The following is a 19947-nucleotide window of genomic DNA, read 5'->3' as shown; positions in this document are numbered from 1 at the left end:
TCTGACACTTAGCCAATAGAAATTATTTTGTTAATCCAAACTGATCTAAAACAGGAAAAGTTTAGTGAGAAAAAAGTGACTCAGTGAGAAAAAAAAAAGCATGTCTTCATGTTAACGTCTGGTTTAACTGTACATCCCTCAATCTCACAAACTGTTGCCGTTTGGTAAAATGCTGAAAAAAACTGGATTTTCTGTCACCACCAAAGAGAAGAACAGACCATGATTTGAACTTCATGTTTGGTTCACGTTTACTAAAACACATTTAACCAGAAAATTATACAAGAGGAAACAGTGCGAAAAATAAAATCACCAAATTATCTTTTATCATTGAAAATGATTGCATTTGTTGGCTGAAGAGTCGATTTACACCCATTGAATAATTTTTTCCCAAAGGCTTAGTTTGACATTCTTTGTTAGCCAAACACAAATGCATTTCTATGTGAAAGAGTGGATTAAAGTAATGTAAACTAAAGCAATGTTGACAACACCTCTTTCACAGCAGGATAGGAGCGAGAGAGCATTTCATACCATTACAAACGTGTCATCTTTTATTAAAGAGCATCACGCGTTGTCTCTCTGACACAATCAACAGAAAGCAACAGAGTTTGAAGAACAACAAGCAGATTTTTTCTTTGCCGTCCCCAAGTGTTCATTTTGAAGTTGCACATGATTGAGGCTGACACCGTACATTCATAACGACTGAGCCTGGGTCACGGCGACACATAGCAGCAGCACACAGCAGAGACAAAAAGACAAGACGGGAGACAAAAACCTGCCGTGATGATAATCAGCTTCCGATTGTTACTTTTTGGCTCATTGAGCATTTCGCTGACAATGATGCCGATTTGTCATTGACTCCACACAGTGCAGTAAACAGGAGGACCAGTCAACTCAGTTGCTACATAATCTGGATTATCTTCAGTTATCATCTCATTTTCCTCTAAAAGCCCCTCCAGATTGTCTAAAATGTCAGCAGGTCAGTGACACTGCAGCTGTGTGAGACACGCGATCACATTCTAGCTGACACCCCCCGCCCCCTCCGTCTTTCACACTCACGCACACACTGGTCCAAGCCAGTTGTTCATCCCATTGAGTTCCTGCAGTCAGATATCCCATCCTCATCTCTCTCCTCTTAGAGTCTGAGGCTGGCAGGGGTCATCTACTAATCCGTAGACCCTAGCAGAGGTCAGATACATAGTCAAAATCCTTAAAATAGGCCTGTTCCTTGCGGGAGAGAGTGCGTCGCTCGCGGGGCGGCGTGAGGGTCGCCGCCTCGGCTGTAAACTCCACATCAAAGTTGCTGACGTCTTCTTTTCCAGTGATGGTCGGGACAAAAGGAGGAGAGACTTTCCGATGAAGGAGAGCCTCCCAATCCATATCCTAAAGCACAAATTAGTTTTGGTTTAGTCAGAGAATCTCATTCCACTATAACATCCACAAAGACCATTTGTATTTTTTTGAGACAAGAGTGACAGAATGAGTTAAAACTCACTCTGAAGAAAGGCTGTTTTTTGACTTCCTCAGCATCTTTTTCTCCAGAACCCAGCCGCCTCTCAGGATTCCTTCTCAGCATCTTACAACAGAGCATACAGCATAGAAAAAGTTAAACCACATCAAATGAAGGTTTATAAATGTATCTGTAACCTTGTATTTTTATATCCTGTCTACTACTCCCACTTTTTGCCATTCTATTGATTGTTCTATCATTAGGATTTATAATGTATTACCTACTTTATATCTTGCTCTTGTGTATTTGAAAAGGCAACAATAAATGCAATACATACTACTACTCCTCATAATACAGATACATACTACTACTATTAATGCCCTCACTACTTCTAATATTAATGTTATAGGCTGGATGGTAATGCACATGGTTAGCCAATTTTTGTTCTCTTTGTGAGTCTGTAGGTTTTGATTGATTGATTTCTTTTTATTTAACATATGAACATGAAACAGAAGATATTATAACAGAAAGTAAAAGGAAACATCTGGGTTCAGCAAAAGGAAATTTTAAAAGAAAAGAAGGAACATCTGTTTTCAGCACAGTTTACATTCAAAGGAAGAAGTAAAAAAAAAAATTAAAAAAAAAAAAAAAAGAAAAAAGAAAAAAAAAACATCTAGTCGTAGCCCATTCTCAATATTTTGACTTCTGTCATGTTAATACAATAATAGTTGCTTCATATAATGTATCCCAAAGAAACAAAAACAAGAAAAAAGCCCCTCTGTTTCCAGCCAAATTTTAAAAACATATACGTTTGGTTTATTGAAGACTAAATGATCAGTAACTACAATATCATATTGTTAAAAGAATAATTCTGACAATATCACGCACGACTGATCATTATTATCTTCTTAATGACTGAATTTGTGAGACAGCTGTTGTACAGGAACTGCCTGATATGAAAATAATAATGTAGTAACTTTAATACTTCCAACATGAGTTCGTGAGAAGCTGCGAAGTACAAATCTCACCCGTCTCATAATTCCAATGGCCTCGGTTGAGAGGAAGCGCGGGTAGCGGACTTCATCATTCACTATGCTGTCAAAAACCTCCTCTTCATCATCACCTGGAAACGGAGACTGAAAAAAAGAATGGATGTGTTTATTCTCCTAAAGTTGTGGTTAGAAAGATTGGCACACCTGGGGTGCCAATATTTTTTAGCATGACTGCATGACATCTCCTTTGAAATAGAGTACAGTGCAACCTTCAGAATTCAAACAGACTTTTCCGTAAGGCGAGACCTTGGTCTACCTCAGTTAACCGTCGGTATGTGTCTTTGCTTTTTATTTGAGTGAGACAAAAAAAACATAATTAGATGGTGGTGGATTCATGGACGTGTGAGTCATTTGCAGAAGAAAAAGTCACTCGTAGTAATTTCTTTTCACTAGTGGGGTTGTAAAAGTCATGAAATATAACGACAAAGTCACAAAGCTGTCAACACTGAGTAGCCCTTAGTTTTGTTTCAATGCTGTAGCGCCACTCGCAGGTGTCATGGAAACAGAAGCATACTGCTTTCCAAAACACCAAAGTGACCTGCGACCGCATCATCACTTATCAAAGATTGCTTTTATTGTTATTATGTTTTGCTATGAGCAGTGGTCACCTTCTTTTTACACTTGTATGTGGTGCACAACCACCTTCACATCACCATCACATAAGACAGATTAATTTGTTGTTCGTGTGACTGTTAAATGTTAAAGTGTTACTTTAAATATGCCTGTACAGTTACGAAAGGCATTCTTCTATTTCCATTGTTTGTGATAGGAAGAATTTGCTTGGCAATGTAAACCAATTAGAAGTTGACCAGTGTCTGGAAATGATGAGATTCTATTTCAGAATTCTTTAACTGAGCAGTGCTGAGTGTTTTTAGCCACCTCTCACCTCTCCGACCAACATTTCATAGACGAGCACCCCCAGGCCCCACCAGTCGACTGCTCTTGTGTATGAGGTGTCTGTCAGTACTTCTGGGGCCAAAAACTCAGGGGTCCCGCAAAATGTGCTGGTCCTGTCCCCATAACCCATGCCTTAGTAAAAGGAAAGAAGAATGGTCAAGGTTAAAAGCATACTTACAATATGCATTGTAAGGGATGGAAGCTAAAAGGATTCACCTTCTTTACATAGACCAAAGTCTGCTATTTTTACAAAACCATCTACATCAAGCAGCAGGTTGTCCAGCTTCAGATCTCTGAGAAGGAAACCAAAGTGAATTCATATCAGACAAATACACATGTAGCTGTCTTTTTTGAAGCTCAAGACTCACCGATAAACAATCTTATGGTCATGAAGGAACTGCAGACCCAAGACCACACAAGCGGTGTAGAACCTGTTAGACATGGTGGACAAGGCCACAGACTTCAACAAAAACATAGCTTCATAGTAACATTAATTATGTGCACACAGCATGAAAGTGTAAAATCTAACATCATGCTATCATTCTCTTACTGTCCTCTGTAATTCTTCTCTGCTCTCTTTTCTTTCTGTCTGTCCCCTCTCGAATCTTGTTCCGTCCGTTTCAATTAATATCCATCTTAAAACAAATAACAGATGGACCCCCCCAACCCCCTCCAAAAAAGAAAAAGAAAAAAAGCTAAGTGATATTTTAATGGCCATTTGTTAGTTGGCTTCTGAGGAGGATTATGCGGATTACAATTTTTCTGTCTGGCTCCAGAATGGAGGGGGTGGGGTGGGGGGGTATAGTCTTGTGTGCCACATATTATGATTATTGTTAATGAGTTACTCTTTATGTATTCATTAATTTTAAAGTTCCACCTTGGTGGAGGTCTCTGCCCTCCTGAGTGTGATTCTAGTTGTATGATTATTTAATGAGATCCTGACACACAGCGTAGCACTCACACAGCACGTGGCTCTGAAAAGACGTCTGCGTGTATGTGCATCATCAGGTCCCCTCCTGCAGTGTACTCCATGATGAAACACACATGTTCTGGCGTCTGAAAACACGCAAACAGGTTGACCAGGAATGGGTGATGGGAGCTGTTGACGGTCTCAAAGATCCGCTTCTCGCACATCAGACTGAAGCAAGACAAGCAGACAGACGAGAGGAAGGAAGATGAGAATGAACATGAGACGGTTATTAGATTACACTGCAGGGATCACTATTAAGCGACGGGCCTGTGGGCTTCATCATTACCTTTCCACTTCATCCCGCGTGACGATGTCTCCCTTCTTCAGGGCTTTGATGGCGTACAGGCTGCCTGTCCGCTTGTATTCCGACAACAACACCTGCAGAGCCCAACAAAAATTTTCAATACACATTTTGAAATAATAAAACACAATTACAAGTCAGTATACCATCAAAATTATTATGATTTGGAGGTAAAATGACCACTCATTTATATTCAGTGGAATGATTTACTATATTTCACCACAAAGGGGCAGCACATATCCATCAGATATGCAAGTTTTTGTTTTTTTAATTCTTATTCCAAATGTGCTTAGACGTATCTAGCACAATATTGCATTTTGTTTTTGCCTCCACTATTTCCAATATAAAGCTATTCGGCACCATCTGTCATCACAATAGGCAAAGTGGTAAAAAAGAATTACAAATAAAAAGAGGCTGATAGTTTTAAAAATGAGCTTAAGGGTGTCACTCATCAAATAAATGAATGGCACGTTAATACCTTGCCGAAGTGCCCCCTGCCAAGCACTGCTATCAGCTTGAAATCCTGCAGGCAAACAGGCAAACCTCTGCTTGGTCTAAAAGAGAGATTAAATAGAGATTATATGCATGCATGCAACATACAGTAGTATACAGTTCTCATTCATCATTTGATTGTTTGGACTTTTAGATATCAGCAAATGTGAAGGTTGTTGAGCAGTTTACAGTATCCACCGTTTTAAGACTGATTAATTTTAAGGTTTATTTCTCCAGTGTAAAAAAGAAAGAATGTCATTTTCACATTTTCGATGCCAGCGCTAGTAAATTCTTTCTCAACCGTGTTTAAAACAATTTAAGTGATTGTGCTGAAAGTAAATGATTACTGTACAAAAAAATGATGTATTGCGTCATCTTTAAACCTCAATGGTATCAATGAATGTTGTGTTGCTCTTTGATAAGGACAATTTCTGTTTATTCAGTATTTGTTATCTAAGTATTCATCATTTACCAGCAACATACGCTGTAATTCACAGCACAATGGGTTATTTATAAAAAAAAATTAAAAAAAGGCTCAACCCAAAAACATATTGTGTGCAGGTGTGTGTTTCTGGTGTCATGCTGTGTTGGCCATATTGCAATAGGATGCGCACACAGTTTATGTGCAGACATACAGTGAGTGTGTTGGACGAGATGTGTGTTTTTGGCACCTGCGCAATGAGTCCCAGGACTGTGATCTGGTTGGGGGGTCAGGAACAGGAACATCCGGCATGGAAGGGGGCTCGAAGACCGCCGTCTGCTGCTATGGAGACCGCAGAACGAAGCAGGGGAAGAAAAGACGATGAGACAAAGGGATCACAAAGAAAATACAGGACTAATTAGAAATAATATGTTACAATGATTTTACAACATGGGTGTCCAAACTACGCAGCCCGCTGTCCGTTTTTGCAGACTGTGGCATAATACTAAAATTTACATCCTCAATATTAATAAGCGCTTATCTAGTTCAGACAAAAATGCAAAGAGACTATTTTGAATAAAAATAGTCACAACATTTTTAGTTATAATTCCCCGATGAATAAAGATCCTTCCGGTACAGCAGCAAATTGCGTGAATCGCGATTGTTTGCTGTAATACAAATTGCTCTTATTTTGGTTCTGAATGCAAAGATTCTCCTGCTGATTAGTACAGGGGCGGATCTAGTCTAGTAGGATATCGGGCCGCTGGCAAATGCATGGCAGATCCCCCTTGCTGACCAATGTGCTGGCTGCTGGCACCTCCCCTCACCCTGTCTGCTCCCCTCCTTCCTCAATGCTAATTAATTCCCTAAAAACACTGTCATTAATTTCTTAATGCTCCAACCTCTGATGAATATGCCATCTGCCACAAGCCTTTTCCCGCTCCAACTCGCTAAATCTGTGACCTGTTTTTTGTTTAATTACTTTTTGTGGGTGGACAAGTTACAATAAATTTTTGGAAACATTCCATGGGAAGTTCATCTGAGGAATTCTTCAACTAATTCTATTCTATAACTATTCTGTTGGATATGTGTGATGGAGGAATGCAGGGGTGAAAGGGATGGATGCATAGTGCATCAATTCTGGTTGTTTTAAGCAATATTTTGCTGGCCGAGCTAGTTCCCGAATGTTTTATTTAATTTATTCATCAAAAATATTTGACTCAGTTTTCACTCTGCTGTATATTTGTGTTGTACATCACACAGAGAAACACATCCCACACATACAGGTATGGAAGGAGAGCTGCCAGGCTGATGGTTCTCACAAATGGTGTTGCACCCTCAAACTGAAATTTTGGGAGGATGGTGTTCTGTGTCTTGCTCAAGTGCTAGTGCTGCTCCAAATTAGCTATAATTAATTTGCACTTATAGACAAACCTGTAATTTGCAACTTTCCATTTTATACATAGTAAGTGGTATCAATTGCCATGTAGTCACCTTAATTCCCATGGAGCATTTATAACATGGGGAAAATTCTGGAATTGCTATCCTACATTATGCCTGTGTTTATTCTCCTTCATACAAGTCATCTCATTCTCTGGGCATTGAATCGATTGTAACTGGACTGTTCTGATTGTCTTCGATGACGTATCACCTCTCCTCCGAGCTGGCATCATCAGTCCCCTACTCTATGGCCTGCAAAATTCTTATTTGCTTTTATTGAGCGTGAGAATGTCCATATTGCAACAGCAGAAAAAGTCATTATACAGAGGGCAACTGAATTTTGACTCTCACGTAGCAACCACTGCAACATAATAAACACACAGTATTACTAAATTCAAAACTGTCTAACTGAGCATTAGGATATTTATAGCTTTATAGCTATTGCATTGGAGTTTTCATAAATTTGTGGCCGCTCAGTGTATTTACCATGCAATAAATGGAAAACCACTAACATCATATATCATTTTTCTTACATCATACTGCATGAACTATTCATTCAGGTTTGCTTTTGTCTTTCATGTTAGTGGAATAGTAGCATGAATAGTGTACAGTTTTAGTTTAATGCACTGGAATGAGAAAAGACATTGTATTCTTGTCTATCATTCCCAAGAGCACTTCCCATGTTTTCTCTCCTACATGGCCACTCTCCATTGATTGTATTCCTCTCACCAGGAAACTCAAAGGGATTTGGCTTCAATCAAATTAAGCGTCCCCTCTATCCAATTTAGACCCATTAAAACTGTCCAGCTTTGGATTTGGGCTTTGTCGTTTCTCTAATTATTCCTAACTTTCCTTTCTTGCCAGCAAATGTGTGACTGCTGCTCAGTTTCTGAGCCAAATGTTTCAGATCCAAGAGAGGGGAACTGCAACATGATTGTGTTAAGACGGGCCACTTCGTCTTTGACCCGCACTCACTCACCACAGTGGTAAAGTCTCCGATCTCGGTTTTGAGGGGAGATTCTGTGTCCAGAGTTAGCTTTTCTACAGAGATTTCTCTGCAAACACAACAACACTAAATGACAGATTCCATTCCATTCTATTCAACGTATTTTATTAATGGGTAAACATTTAACTGCAAAGTATGGAAACATGTTTAAGTTAAATCACATTACATAAGTACAGGGGGTCCTCGGTTTACCACGCAGTTCCGTTCCTACAGTGACAATGTAACCCGAATTTGTACATCAGTCGGAATGCATTAGTGGAGGCGGATGGCCAACAAGGCACGGCCCGCCACTGGATCACATCCCACGTTAACAATGTAGTACAGTTCTGATTACAGTAAATATTTGGATAACAAAAACACTTTGTAGCCATAAATATAAAACAATCAAATGAAAAACAGTAAGAATGTCAGTAACTGAGCGTTCCTTTTTGTGGTATGAAACAACGTATTCTTACGCTGCAACCAGTTTGTCCCCTTGTCGTACGCTGGCACAGTCCTAAACCGAGGACCCCCTGTTAAACATGTTAGACGTTCAACGTCAGACTCACCACTAGCATGGTTTTCAGCCCTCAAAGTGAAACAGTAAAATGCAAATAATGCAAGACATTTTTGAACACGTGTTACTGGTCCGGGTGGATGGGCTTACCCAGGGCTGTGTGTGAGTGTGTTGCTTGAGAAACCAGGTGCGTATGCAGGTGGATTGCTTCCACTTGGGATGGCATTCCGCAGCAGGCGAACCCATGTACTGATGTCCACGTTCATCTGGCGAGCACGCAGGAATGCCTTTCCTGAGACAAACCATGTAAATAACTAAAGATATAGTGCAAGTAAAACTACCTTCTTGGTAGATTTGTATTCACATAAAAAAAGCGGTGATTTAATTCATGCGTCTCAGTCAAGCTATACACTAACCACAGGTACACTTGCATTTGGTGACAGTTCTTTCTTTTTATTTAGCAACATGAGAGGAGCAACCTGCTTGAAACAGCTCGAATGAATTAATGTGTCAGCTAGAATTGATAATTGTTGTCTATTCTCTCTTTCTTCCCAAATCTGGGATACAACTTTTGAATTTGATCTTATCAAATTGTATAAGTCAGTCTACTGTTGTGGAAAGTGAGCGTATGTTTATGATACACTGACATACTATGCAAAATTGTCAAGAAAGTTTTTACACTTCTAAATGGTGCTGAGTGTGTAGCCCGCGATTGGCAACCAGTCGACGGTGTACCCAATTTCTCACCCAAAGTCAGCTGGGATAGGTTCACCCACAACTCAAATGAGGTCAAGCGCGATAGAAAATGAATAGATGAGTTTGTAGCTTGGTCATGAAGACATGAGTCTCGCAATATGGGAGCATGGGTGTGCTTGAAGACTTCTTTTATGCATTACTTACCCACGATTAGACCTTATTAGATTATGCTGATGTACCTAATAAAGTGCGCAGCGAATGCGACTGTATTATCTGCAGAGTTCCATACAAATGTAACACATTAATGCAACTCTACGCACACCTTGAGCATGTACAATGAATGTTGAAAACAACATTCTCATCTGTTTGATGTTTATTTTGGTAAGCGGCTGTTAACATTTAAATGCGTAACTGTGTCTTACATGCCATTCTAACTCATTGTTGCTGGTGAACAATGTGTTCAAATAGCAGAGCTCCCAAGGACTTAAAGCTGCATTGTAAGCCAGCAATCATCATCTCTACTATGTTGCTTGGAAATGCATCAAGGCCATCTGCCATCCCCTATGTGGCTCCCATGTGAAAGCTTACTAGACTTTACATCGATTTTATTGGCCTTATCGATATCGGCCGATATTTAGCATTTAATGCTGATCGGCTTTAATGTCATTATTCGCCGATCAGATCAATGACGTCATTGATTGGCTCCGCAAAAGACATTGACTCCGCCTCGCCGTCGTGCACAGTATATTTGAATCCCAAAGCTAGTTTATTTTTAGCCTTGATGCGTGTTTTTTGGCGTAGTCCTGTAAATATCTGATGGCCGATAAAGTTATTAAAAAAAAAAAAAAAACATGTCGGCGGTGTGGAACAGACAACACGTCTGAGACATACAACACGTAATGCCCGGATCAGACTACAAGACAAATTTGCTCTTTCAAGATTGCACTATGTCAGACTACTGCAATAAAATCTTGTATTCTGATACCACCGCATCCCGTTTTTTACGATCATTGGGCTTTATCTTGTCAACTCAAATGCGACCGGATACACTCGTTACCGTGGCGACGACAACAAGAGTGGATCGCGCAGACTGTAGTATGAGGACAAAATGGGGAAAAACGTGTGTTGGTGGTCACCGGTGCTCAGGACAGGAGAGGACGTTCGTTTAAGGCTTGCTTGAGGTATGTTCATGTACTTTTAATACGATACGGCTCGCAAGCAGGCAACAAAAACGATATGTAGCCTAGCAAGCGAGTGGTAGGATGAACGCTTGTATGTAAACATGCCGCAAATTTTCGGTGTGGGTGAAATAATTTAATTAAAAATAAAGTAATTTAATTATAGTAAATTAGGACCCATTATTTCTGTCATGTTGGTTTGACCTGACTGATTAGAATACATGACCTGAGTAGAGAAGTGATTTCCAACCTTTATGGAGCCACGGAACATATTTGACAATTGAAAAATCTCACGGCACACCAACAAACAAAAATGTCACAAAAAGTGGACACATTAATTATTGTATTTACTTCCTGCCATCTAATAGAAGACAATTCATTTGTTCTGTCTGTCATAATGCCTCACAGGCATAAATAGAGGAACAAAAATACATAATTTGTTGTAAATATCATTTTTTGAGCAATTAAGTACACAAGTATAAACAGTAAACGAACAGGTCATTTAAATACACATTCCTCCATCTTGTGATCGGTTATCGTTTTTTTAAGCTCGTTGATTGGTGATCAGTGATCGTGTAAAGCCTACAGCTTAACTCCTATTTTGAAATAAACATACAATGCAACATAACACAATTGCCCAGTGTTGGTCTGTGAGTTCTGTAGCGTACCATGCTGTTTAGAAAAGACATTCTTTTGTCTCTGGAGTCTTCGTCCTCTCTCTATTACTGGATTGAAAAAGGTGACCTGAAACAGAAGCTTAAAGTTAACAAATGGAAAGTGAAGGGGAAATAAAGGCTTTTGCTCTGAATGCCATGACACAGCTGTGATTCTGGATTCAATTTGACTGAATCCCTCAAAGTGAAACAGTCAAAATTATACCAAAAATCGCATTGACAAAATCGCTAATTCGTGTGTCAAAACATACGACTGTTGTTTGTTTGTTTCTACCTCTGCCAGCAGCAGCCCCTGTGGTTCAAGTTCTAGTTTGACTCTGTGTGTTTGGTTATCCAAAAACTCCTCCAGCTTGAGATACTTCAGAGCGCACAGGGAGCGGTAATCTCTCCAGTACACCGCAATCTCCAACTCCCTGGACTAATCCAAAACAAAACAACAGAATGTTAACACAAGTTCCCGCATCTATATAATACAAGCAGAAATGTACACAATGCTGAATGCAAATAACACATTGTTGCAGGCTTCCCCTTAACCAATAAAATGCACACAGGGGTTCAAACTTAAAATCTCCTATGAGGGATGGGCATAATAATCTTTTGACTGTCAAGAATTTGAATTGATCTTTGTTGAAGCGATTGAAGTAAAACCGTGTACTACTTGGAGGCAACCAGCAGAGGCGCTGTTAATACAGTCGTAACTAGTTTGCAATCAAATGAACAACAACATTATGCCAGCTATAAGAAGTTGAGCGCTACTCAAGCTTCTTCTTTGGACCCTCCAGGAAACAAAATTCTTCTCAATACAATACTGGCATTAGAGTAGACATCTGCATATGTGGCGTATTCTAAAGGGCTCTGTTTTCGACTCATTTGGAGTGACTGCGGTGCCACAAGTCCATTCTCACCCTCTCTAGCTCCACAGTGAAGCTTTGGTCCCACGTCTGATCTCCAAAGGTTTTCCAAGCGGTCTGACCCACCACTGTGTTCTCTAGCTTCAGAACTGCACTTACTTCCTCTGTAATATTAACACAAACAGAGGCATTATTTTATTCATTCAAAAGGTGAATTAAGTAATTCATGAATGTTATAAATAACCTTGAGTTTGACTCGCTCTGCAACTTGGTGATGTTCGGATGAAAAACAAATGTGGAAAGGTGAAAATATATAAAAATATCAATTAAATACGTTAAGGTTTAACCAAATTTCAAAGTTATTACAAAAAAAAATAAAAAATGCAAGTTGTGGCCAGTGTTCCTCTCCAATCCTGCAGATGGCAAAGTGTATTATTATGGAAACTGCTAAACCAATGAAGAAAGAAGATATGTTTGCCATCTGCTCAGTTACCGCAGTAATAAAACCAAAAACATTTGATCCTAATTCACAACTGCATGGACTCTCCCTTGGCCCATGCGCCATCCTCGCCAATATTTACACACAGTAAATAACATTAGTTGATTGCTAAATAATAATAATATTTTGAAACATGTTATTCATCAATCAACAATGTTCCCCTTAGTTAATCAAGGAAATATCAAAACATCATACCTACAACAAAGTACTAGGGCCCTCGTATGGCAGCAAATGATTAGGAAATTAGCTTTTTGTTGTTTCTTATAATATGACAATCAGTCTCTTGATCACTTTGAAAGGAATAATGTGAGTTCTTTTCTTTCCTTCATTTTTTTCACATCTATAATTTAATAAAATACGTACGAGACAGCTCATCATTCTTGCCAGGGATCTTGAGGCTCATGCTACTGGTGCTACGGCTATAGAGGCCACTCAGTTTAAAGGAGGAGCGTCCATCTCCTGGAGAGTAAGCTGGAAGAACCACGGGAGTCCCTCTGCTCCTGCCTGGGACAACCTCTGCAAGCCCTACACATCCCAGAAGATGCACTTGAAGAGTTCCTGGACAAAAAAGAACAAACATATCAATGCTTGAAATAAGAGGTGAGAATGATATGCTGTAGTACAGGGGTGGGCAAAGTATGACAATTCCGTTATTTAATCCAGTCCACCCACCAATACCAAGACTCCTTTATATTTGTTGCATTTCATTTATCCGATTCCTCCTACAACTGTTTAAATGACTAATTAGCCCCCCCAACACCCCCGGTTAGTTCTCAAAATGACTTACTGAAGTCGAACTACAATGGGCTTATCTTTCTTATTATCTAATACCATTTTGTTGTTATATTAAAAACAGATGTGTGAATTTATATGAATAAATAATAAATATATTAATGTGTTGATCCAGCAGTGACACCGGGGGCTAAATGAGGGGCAGAAATGTCTTATTTATACACTTTTTTTAATATATTTTTTTTTTCTTTACAAACATTACACAGTACAACTTGTTGATTTTATTTCTGGGATTTTCCAATCTTCACAGAAACAACTATTTAAAAATAAATGGCAAATCATTAAGCAGGTCATATATATATATATATATATATATATATATATGTTATTAGTAAAATAAACTATTTCCCACATGCATTTAGCCATTTTTTGAATGGCTGTCAGTTTTTAAAGCCAAATGTGGTTTAGATAGCGCTGATGGTTTTCAACATAAAAAAATTTGGGAGGCCTCCACAAACTCAAAATGAAGTTTGAAGAAATGGAATTCGACAGTGAAAGGAGAACAAACACATTACTGAGTTACAGAAAACGAAATATGTTGCACTAATAATTTTGGTGAAGGCACCATAAAAGCCATGTTTTGTTTGATTTAACTCGTACCAAATGCCAAGCCTGCCTAACATTTTACGTAACAAATCTTGGGATAGCACGCCCGAAAAACTGCTCTTTAAGAAGCCAGCACCAGAAAATTGTCACAGTGAGCTGAAATGACCCAGACGCAAGGAAATGCAGAGTTGGAAGAAGTTTTTTTTTTTTTCCATAGGTGAGATATGGCATGACCCCTTATTGTGACAGACTACAAGTCAGCCCTTAAATCATTCAGAAGTTCCAAAATTGCATTGCTGAGTCGAAGATATACATTTTTTTTTTTTTTCGTCGCATTTCAAAAATGTTTAAGACTAGTGGAAAAGATATCTCCTCTTGGTCGTGGTTACGCACAGCAGTGCTGTTTGCACTTTCAAAAGGCCATCAGTCATCACAATTTGTCTCCGGTTTGATAAATCCCATTGCGAGTGCTAATTTCGCCTATTTGCACTTACTCCTCCGAGAACGCGCAAAATGAAATGAAGTATGAGGTAGTTTAGCGCGTTTGGCAGATGCATTGCTGGGTGCGCCCAGTTAGTTGATCAGCTCCCACTTCTGTTTGCGTGAGCAATCAAGTTTGCGTCCGATTGTGCAAACCTTTAGTAAATCAAGCTTTTGGCGTCTACCTGTGAGAGGTGATGGTTTACTCAAGGTGCTGTACTGGTTGTGAACATAGGGTGTGCTGTGGCGGGAGCTAAACGCTGCGGAGGAAGCCAATGCCAGCTCCTCCTTGATCAGACAGGCCTTCGGGTGGTCCTCTGGGAGCTCCAGTAGCCGCTGCTCCAAAGAGCACCTGAGCAGGTCCAGACGCTGGGATGACTCACTCAGACCACATTGTGCCTGCAGGTCATAAGGAGCAATGCTTTACAGCACAAGTATTGGTACCTGCTTGTGTTGTTTTGTAAACAAAGATCAACTCTCCGACCTCTGCCATGGCCTTTTTGTCTTGGACCTTTCCTGCACCAAGCAGTCGCAGGATGTTCTTCGCTCCCTCCGCCATGGCGTGCTCCACACGGTAATGATGCCACAGCTCCTCTACGCGCAGCTCCACCCCACATACGTCAGGTTTACCTAGGACACAGTGGGATTTTATATATTGTATAAAGGTCACATAGCATAGAATTAGCAAAACTGATAAAATGACACTTCATTCACTTCATTTATTTACTTCATTTTTAGCACGCCATCTCAGATAAATTAGAATGAGCGGAAACCAATTTATATGATCTTAAATTGGTTTTAAACACAGATAAAACCAAAATCATGGTTATCGCTCATACAAAGGTGCCACCACAGAATATTACAATTATAATAAAATACAAAGGGAAAGCTATGCCGGTTTTAAACCTGCAGTATGTAACTTTTTTGTTCATAAAAGTCATTTTCACCAAAGGCACTACTAGGGGAGATGACACAATGCTGATTAAGCCTATCAGCTCCTCTAACATCATGCTGTAATTTTCAGGATTAGATGTTTATATATTAAGTCAATACCGTATCTATACCCGCGCTGGCTCACTTGATGGCACACCGAAAATGACGAAGCGGAAATGATGGCACGGAAATGCTGCTTTTTACCATGCGATGCGCCGAGCTCGGCCCTTTGTCTTTTGTAAAATCCCCACTAAACATATTTTGCGTTTCTGTAGCAGAAAATCTTACATAGTAAATCCGGAGCTTTTATTTAAAGCCCGTATAAAAATTTGGGTCACTCAACTTTTGGTGAAGCTTGGGTTCTTTTCAGAAATAGAACCTGCTTCTCTCTTAGTCTCAGAAAGAAATTAGTCACAGCAACTTTCTTGCCCAAGCGGTACGGAAAATGGGTGGATGGATGAGACATGCTTTATTTACGTGCATAAACTAAATGTCTCCATTCCTGTTTTTCATTCTGGAATGCGATGTGCACTGGCTGTAGTTGCCTCACCCACCATTGTGAGTTGTATCTAAAATCAAACTTATATGCAGATTGGCTGACCCTAATTAATAAGGCTCTTTTACAAATTATTCCTCCTTATTTGTGTGCTTTTTTGCACACATGAAAAAAAACACGCTGTTGCAATGCCTTGTGTGCTTTAACTAGTTTTATTTATTGGTTCCTCGGCAAGGGACTGATTTTGGGAAACAATTGTTCAGCTTTGTGGCCCCGCGGCACAGAATACTCTGCTGACTAATCTGAAACTGAATTTATTCCACTTGGAATTTTCCGTTCTATGCTGAGGGACTTCCAGTTTGAGACCAACGAACAGTGCCTGTGTTTTATTAAATGTTAAATTGTTGTTTGTTCTTGTGCCATTTGGGGGGGAAAAAAACATCATTGCACCTCAAACATTGTTTAACTCTTCACTGTCACTTCCTTGTAACTGTTCTGATGATGTGCTGCTGACCTCTTGGCCAGGTCTATTTTAAACTCTGACTAACTAAAGGTTCAAGAGGAATTGTCTTAAAGGGGACATATCAGGCACTACGGTCGGCTAGTAGTTTGCACGTCTGCCTCTCATTTCTGCAGTTCATGGTTCAAATCTCTCCTGCCTCGAGTCCAGAGTCAGGTGGGATAGGTTCCAGCTCACTTGCAACCCTAATGAGCACAAGCGCGATAGAAAATGAATGAATGAGACATACAGTGGAAAAATTAGCTTTATGCCTATTTTTTGAAAATGTGTCTCATAGCGACCGTTCAGAATTTAGCTGTATTGTGACACCACAATTGGGTGATGTGTGAATGCGGCTAGTGCAAGAAGTGTTGCCTCCATGAGTAAAACTGCTTTTATTGTCTTGATGGGTGCTCACTATGTTTTTGCACACGATGGGCTCTGCTCCCGCAAGTAGAAGGCGTTCTAATCATAGTGCCAGGGCTCCGCCCTGATCGTCATAGTGACAAAAGCTATACTCGCCATTGGCCGAGTAGTATATATGGCGGGGTATACAGTCACTCACTTGTCACAGTTTGAACGGTTTTTCTTTTCTCAAAAAATATCGCCATTTCAAAATTTTTTTTGCAATATTTATATTAATATTTAGTATTTATGTACTTTGTCAATCATGTGAAATTTGATCTTTCAAAGGTCCTAATCAATAGGGTAGTGTAAGCAATCCATGCATTATTGGCTAATGTTTAAATCTCTAGGTGGTCTCGCTGCTTGTGAAGCTACACTTTTAAAAAAAAAAAAAAAAAAAAAAAAGGGACATCACTGGACTTTAACCAACCATTTACATTTTTGCCATAACAAATGTCCAAACTGTAGCCCTATTTTTGACAAGGCAGGAACACCGTTGTATCACTTGAAGTATCATCTCTGACTCAGCCACCCGTCCATCCCGACGTCTGTCCCGACCCAACCTGCTTTGTCTCCAACCTTTGCTGAATGACGCCTGGCTCTCTTGTTAGCCAACATCAAGGGGTTGCAGGAACATCAGTAAGACTCTAACCAGGAGCGAGACGGCTGTAATGGGCAATGTGTATATCATTGTGTGTGTGTTTGTGAGTGGGTTTGACCGGGCACTGTGAGGTTCTGAAGCAAGAATCGATTCATTACTGCCGGCATCATAAAATATGCAGTGTGACAGGTGGGTGAACGCTAAAAGGGGACCAGAAAGATGAGTGAGGATTAAAAACTAAAGCATAATAGGTACACTGGTTGTCCTCAGACTGCTCTGTGGCCTGCATGGCCTTCCGGATCTGCATGCGGATGATGTCGATCTTCGTCTTGCTGTCCTGCAGCATCTGCTGAGCCGTCTGGAGAAGCTTCTTGTCCTACAAAATAAAAAAAATAAAGAGTGTGAATGCACATAATTGGAGAAAATTCAAGAAGAAGGTATTACGTAGTGAAGGCTAAGTCTGATAGTGGGACCAGATGAATACCTTGGTAGCTCCATTGGCGTAAATGGGAATCATGTTTTCTGCTCCCTGTTTGACCTTCAATTCAATGTTTAGCTGACGCTCCAACGCAGCAATGCGGTGTTGGTTGGCAGAAGGTCGACTAACTGAGCCTGGAGATGTTGCAGCATCTAAAAGAGGAGTTCAGCAGGTCAAGGACACATTGTCGGACAAACTGTAATAGTAGAACAGGAAAATGTAGCCTGAGCAAAACAATCAGCACATATTGGGCCAATCCCAATTCTACCCCTTAGCCCTTCCCCTTCCTCTTAGCCCTTGGTTTTGCGGATGCACGAGAACGAAGGGATATCCCATTTCCTCGGGGAAGGGCTAAGACGAAGGGGTGTAGTCATGTTTTGAATTGTTGGCTAAACGATTCGTTATAACGAGCTCGCGTATTCCTAGTCTACCTTTAGACTACGGTGACAAATTCCCATGAAAGGGACTTCACTACAATGTGCTGCATTTCATGAGCGATTAGAAATCATTTTTAGACAGCCAAGTCACATTTAGAAGCTACGTAGCAAATGTAACGTTGCTATTAATGTCGCTTCTGAGTATACTGTGACATTCGCTTTCTATATACTGTAGTGTAATTCAGCTGTAGCCTTATCACTCATGTAATGCGGTATTTCATCGGCGTGATGCCGTTAGCTGTCATTCCCTGTGAATATCCTCGTCTGATATCGGGTTTGCGGTTTACATATGAGGTCAACGTAATAAAAACCCGGACGCCTTTTCCGCCACAGGGATGCGACAAGACGTCTGTTTTCCACAACAGCGCACAACACTCCAGAACAACAAGCGTGGCGCCAGAATGACAAAGGATTTTCCTGTGACAGTGACAAAGTTCTTTTCTATTCTATTGTGTTTGACATATTTTCTTTTTGTGTGTGTTTCCAAATGTTTAGTTCAGTGTTTTGTGATGGTTGTTGTTAGTGTTATTTATTGGCCGACCTTAGGGCGTAAAGTTACTCAAAATGTTCCTTCAATATAAAACTGATTTTAGAGTAGATAAAGGTGAAATATAGAAATGTATGCACCCTGTCACGTGGTAGGAAACAATTATTCTAAACAATTTTAAAATACCAGTCACCTTTACAAACTGCACAAACAGACATTTTTTGCCAACCGAGCAAACAGGTCTGCGGATGATGCAGTCAACTTGGGACTGCACTTCATCCTAGAACACCTCGACAGTGCAGGGACCTACGCGAGGATCCTGTTCGTGGATTTCAGCTCAGCGTTCAACACATCATCCCTGAACTCCTTTCCTCCAAGCTTCTCCAGCTCCGCGTCTCACCTGCCATCTGCCAGTGGATTTACAGCTTCCTGACAGGCAGGACACAGCAGGTGAGGCTGGGGGAGGCCACCTTATCCCCACGCAGCATCAGCACTGGGGCGCCCCAAGGTTGTGTCCTCTCTCCGCTGCTCTTCTCTCTCTACACGAACGAATGCACCTCAACGCACCCGGCTGTCAAACTCCTGAAGTTTGCAGATGACACCACTGTCATCGGCCTCATCAAGGACGGTGGCGAGTCTGCATATCGACAGGAAGTGAAGTGGCTGGAGTTGTGTTGCGGCCGACACAACCTGGAGCTGAACACGCTCAAGACTGTAGAGATGATCGTGGACTTCAGGAGGCATCCTTCGCCACAGCTGCCCCTCACGTTGTCCAGCTGACTTGTGTCAACTGTCGAGACCTTCAAGTTCCTGGGAATTACAGTCTCTCAGGACCTGAAGTGGTCAACTCCGTCCTCAAAAAGGCCCAGCAGAGGATGTACTTCCTGCGGCTTCTGAGAAAGCACGGCCTGCCACAGGAGCTGCTGAGGCAGTTCTACACAGCGGTCATCGAATCAGTCCTGTGTTCTTCCATCACAGTCTGGTTTGGTGCTGCTACAAAAAAGGACAAACTCCGACTGCAACGGACAATCAAAACTGCTGAAAGGATTGTCGGTACCCCCCTACCCACCCTTGAGGACTTGCACGCTGCCAGAACTAAGACAAGAGCGTGCAAAATCCTCTCGGCCCCTCCACATCCCGGTCACCAGCTCCTTCCCTCAGGTAGGCGCTACCGATCAATGCAAGACATTCCAACAGCTTCTTCCCTCTTGCAATCAACTTCTTAAACACCTAACCTACAATTCCATTGCAACATGCTGGCAATTTTTTGTCTTTAGTTTGTTGTCACATTTCTGTTGGGCCAATTATATATTACTCGTGCACTCACTGTAGTAGTTTCACCGTGCTGCACTATTTGCATATCTGTTGTTGAC

General features: G+C 40.7%; 1 protein-coding gene across 5 annotated transcripts in view; it reads right to left on the bottom strand.

Annotated features, from left to right (window-relative positions):
- Nucleotides 1-223: 223 nt before the first annotated feature.
- Nucleotides 224-19947, bottom strand: part of LOC133466492 (serine/threonine-protein kinase N1-like) — a 48247-nt gene continuing 28523 nt past the window's right edge. For 3 of the 5 annotated variants that reach the window (XM_061750266.1, XM_061750264.1, XM_061750267.1), the window contains exons 3-22: nucleotides 17657-17802; nucleotides 17428-17548; nucleotides 14723-14868; nucleotides 14424-14637; nucleotides 12784-12978; nucleotides 11976-12085; nucleotides 11345-11488; nucleotides 11065-11140; nucleotides 8673-8814; nucleotides 8000-8075; nucleotides 5831-5922; nucleotides 5146-5221; nucleotides 4653-4744; nucleotides 4358-4534; nucleotides 3765-3827; nucleotides 3613-3689; nucleotides 3386-3528; nucleotides 2476-2583; nucleotides 1493-1573; nucleotides 224-1380 (exon numbers count right to left, since the gene is read on the bottom strand). In XM_061750266.1, the coding sequence (XP_061606250.1) occupies nucleotides 1177-1380; nucleotides 1493-1573; nucleotides 2476-2583; nucleotides 3386-3528; nucleotides 3613-3689; nucleotides 3765-3827; nucleotides 4358-4534; nucleotides 4653-4744; nucleotides 5146-5221; nucleotides 5831-5922; nucleotides 8000-8075; nucleotides 8673-8814; nucleotides 11065-11140; nucleotides 11345-11488; nucleotides 11976-12085; nucleotides 12784-12978; nucleotides 14424-14637; nucleotides 14723-14868; nucleotides 17428-17548; nucleotides 17657-17802 (2483 nt within the window). In that variant the 3' untranslated portion in view covers nucleotides 224-1176. Of the gene's footprint in view, nucleotides 1381-1492; nucleotides 1574-2475; nucleotides 2584-3385; nucleotides 3529-3612; nucleotides 3690-3764; nucleotides 3828-4357; nucleotides 4535-4652; nucleotides 4745-5145; nucleotides 5222-5830; nucleotides 5923-7999; nucleotides 8076-8672; nucleotides 8815-11064; nucleotides 11141-11344; nucleotides 11489-11975; nucleotides 12086-12783; nucleotides 12979-14423; nucleotides 14638-14722; nucleotides 14869-17427; nucleotides 17549-17656; nucleotides 17803-18974; nucleotides 18997-19947 lie in introns of those variants that run through there. The other 2 variants (XM_061750268.1, XM_061750265.1) reach the window with 2 other exon arrangements.

This window comes from Phyllopteryx taeniolatus, chromosome 16 (genome assembly GCF_024500385.1).
Source record: "Phyllopteryx taeniolatus isolate TA_2022b chromosome 16, UOR_Ptae_1.2, whole genome shotgun sequence".
NCBI lineage: Eukaryota > Metazoa > Chordata > Actinopteri > Syngnathiformes > Syngnathidae > Phyllopteryx > Phyllopteryx taeniolatus.
This window is presented reverse-complemented; position numbering and strand designations above follow the sequence as displayed.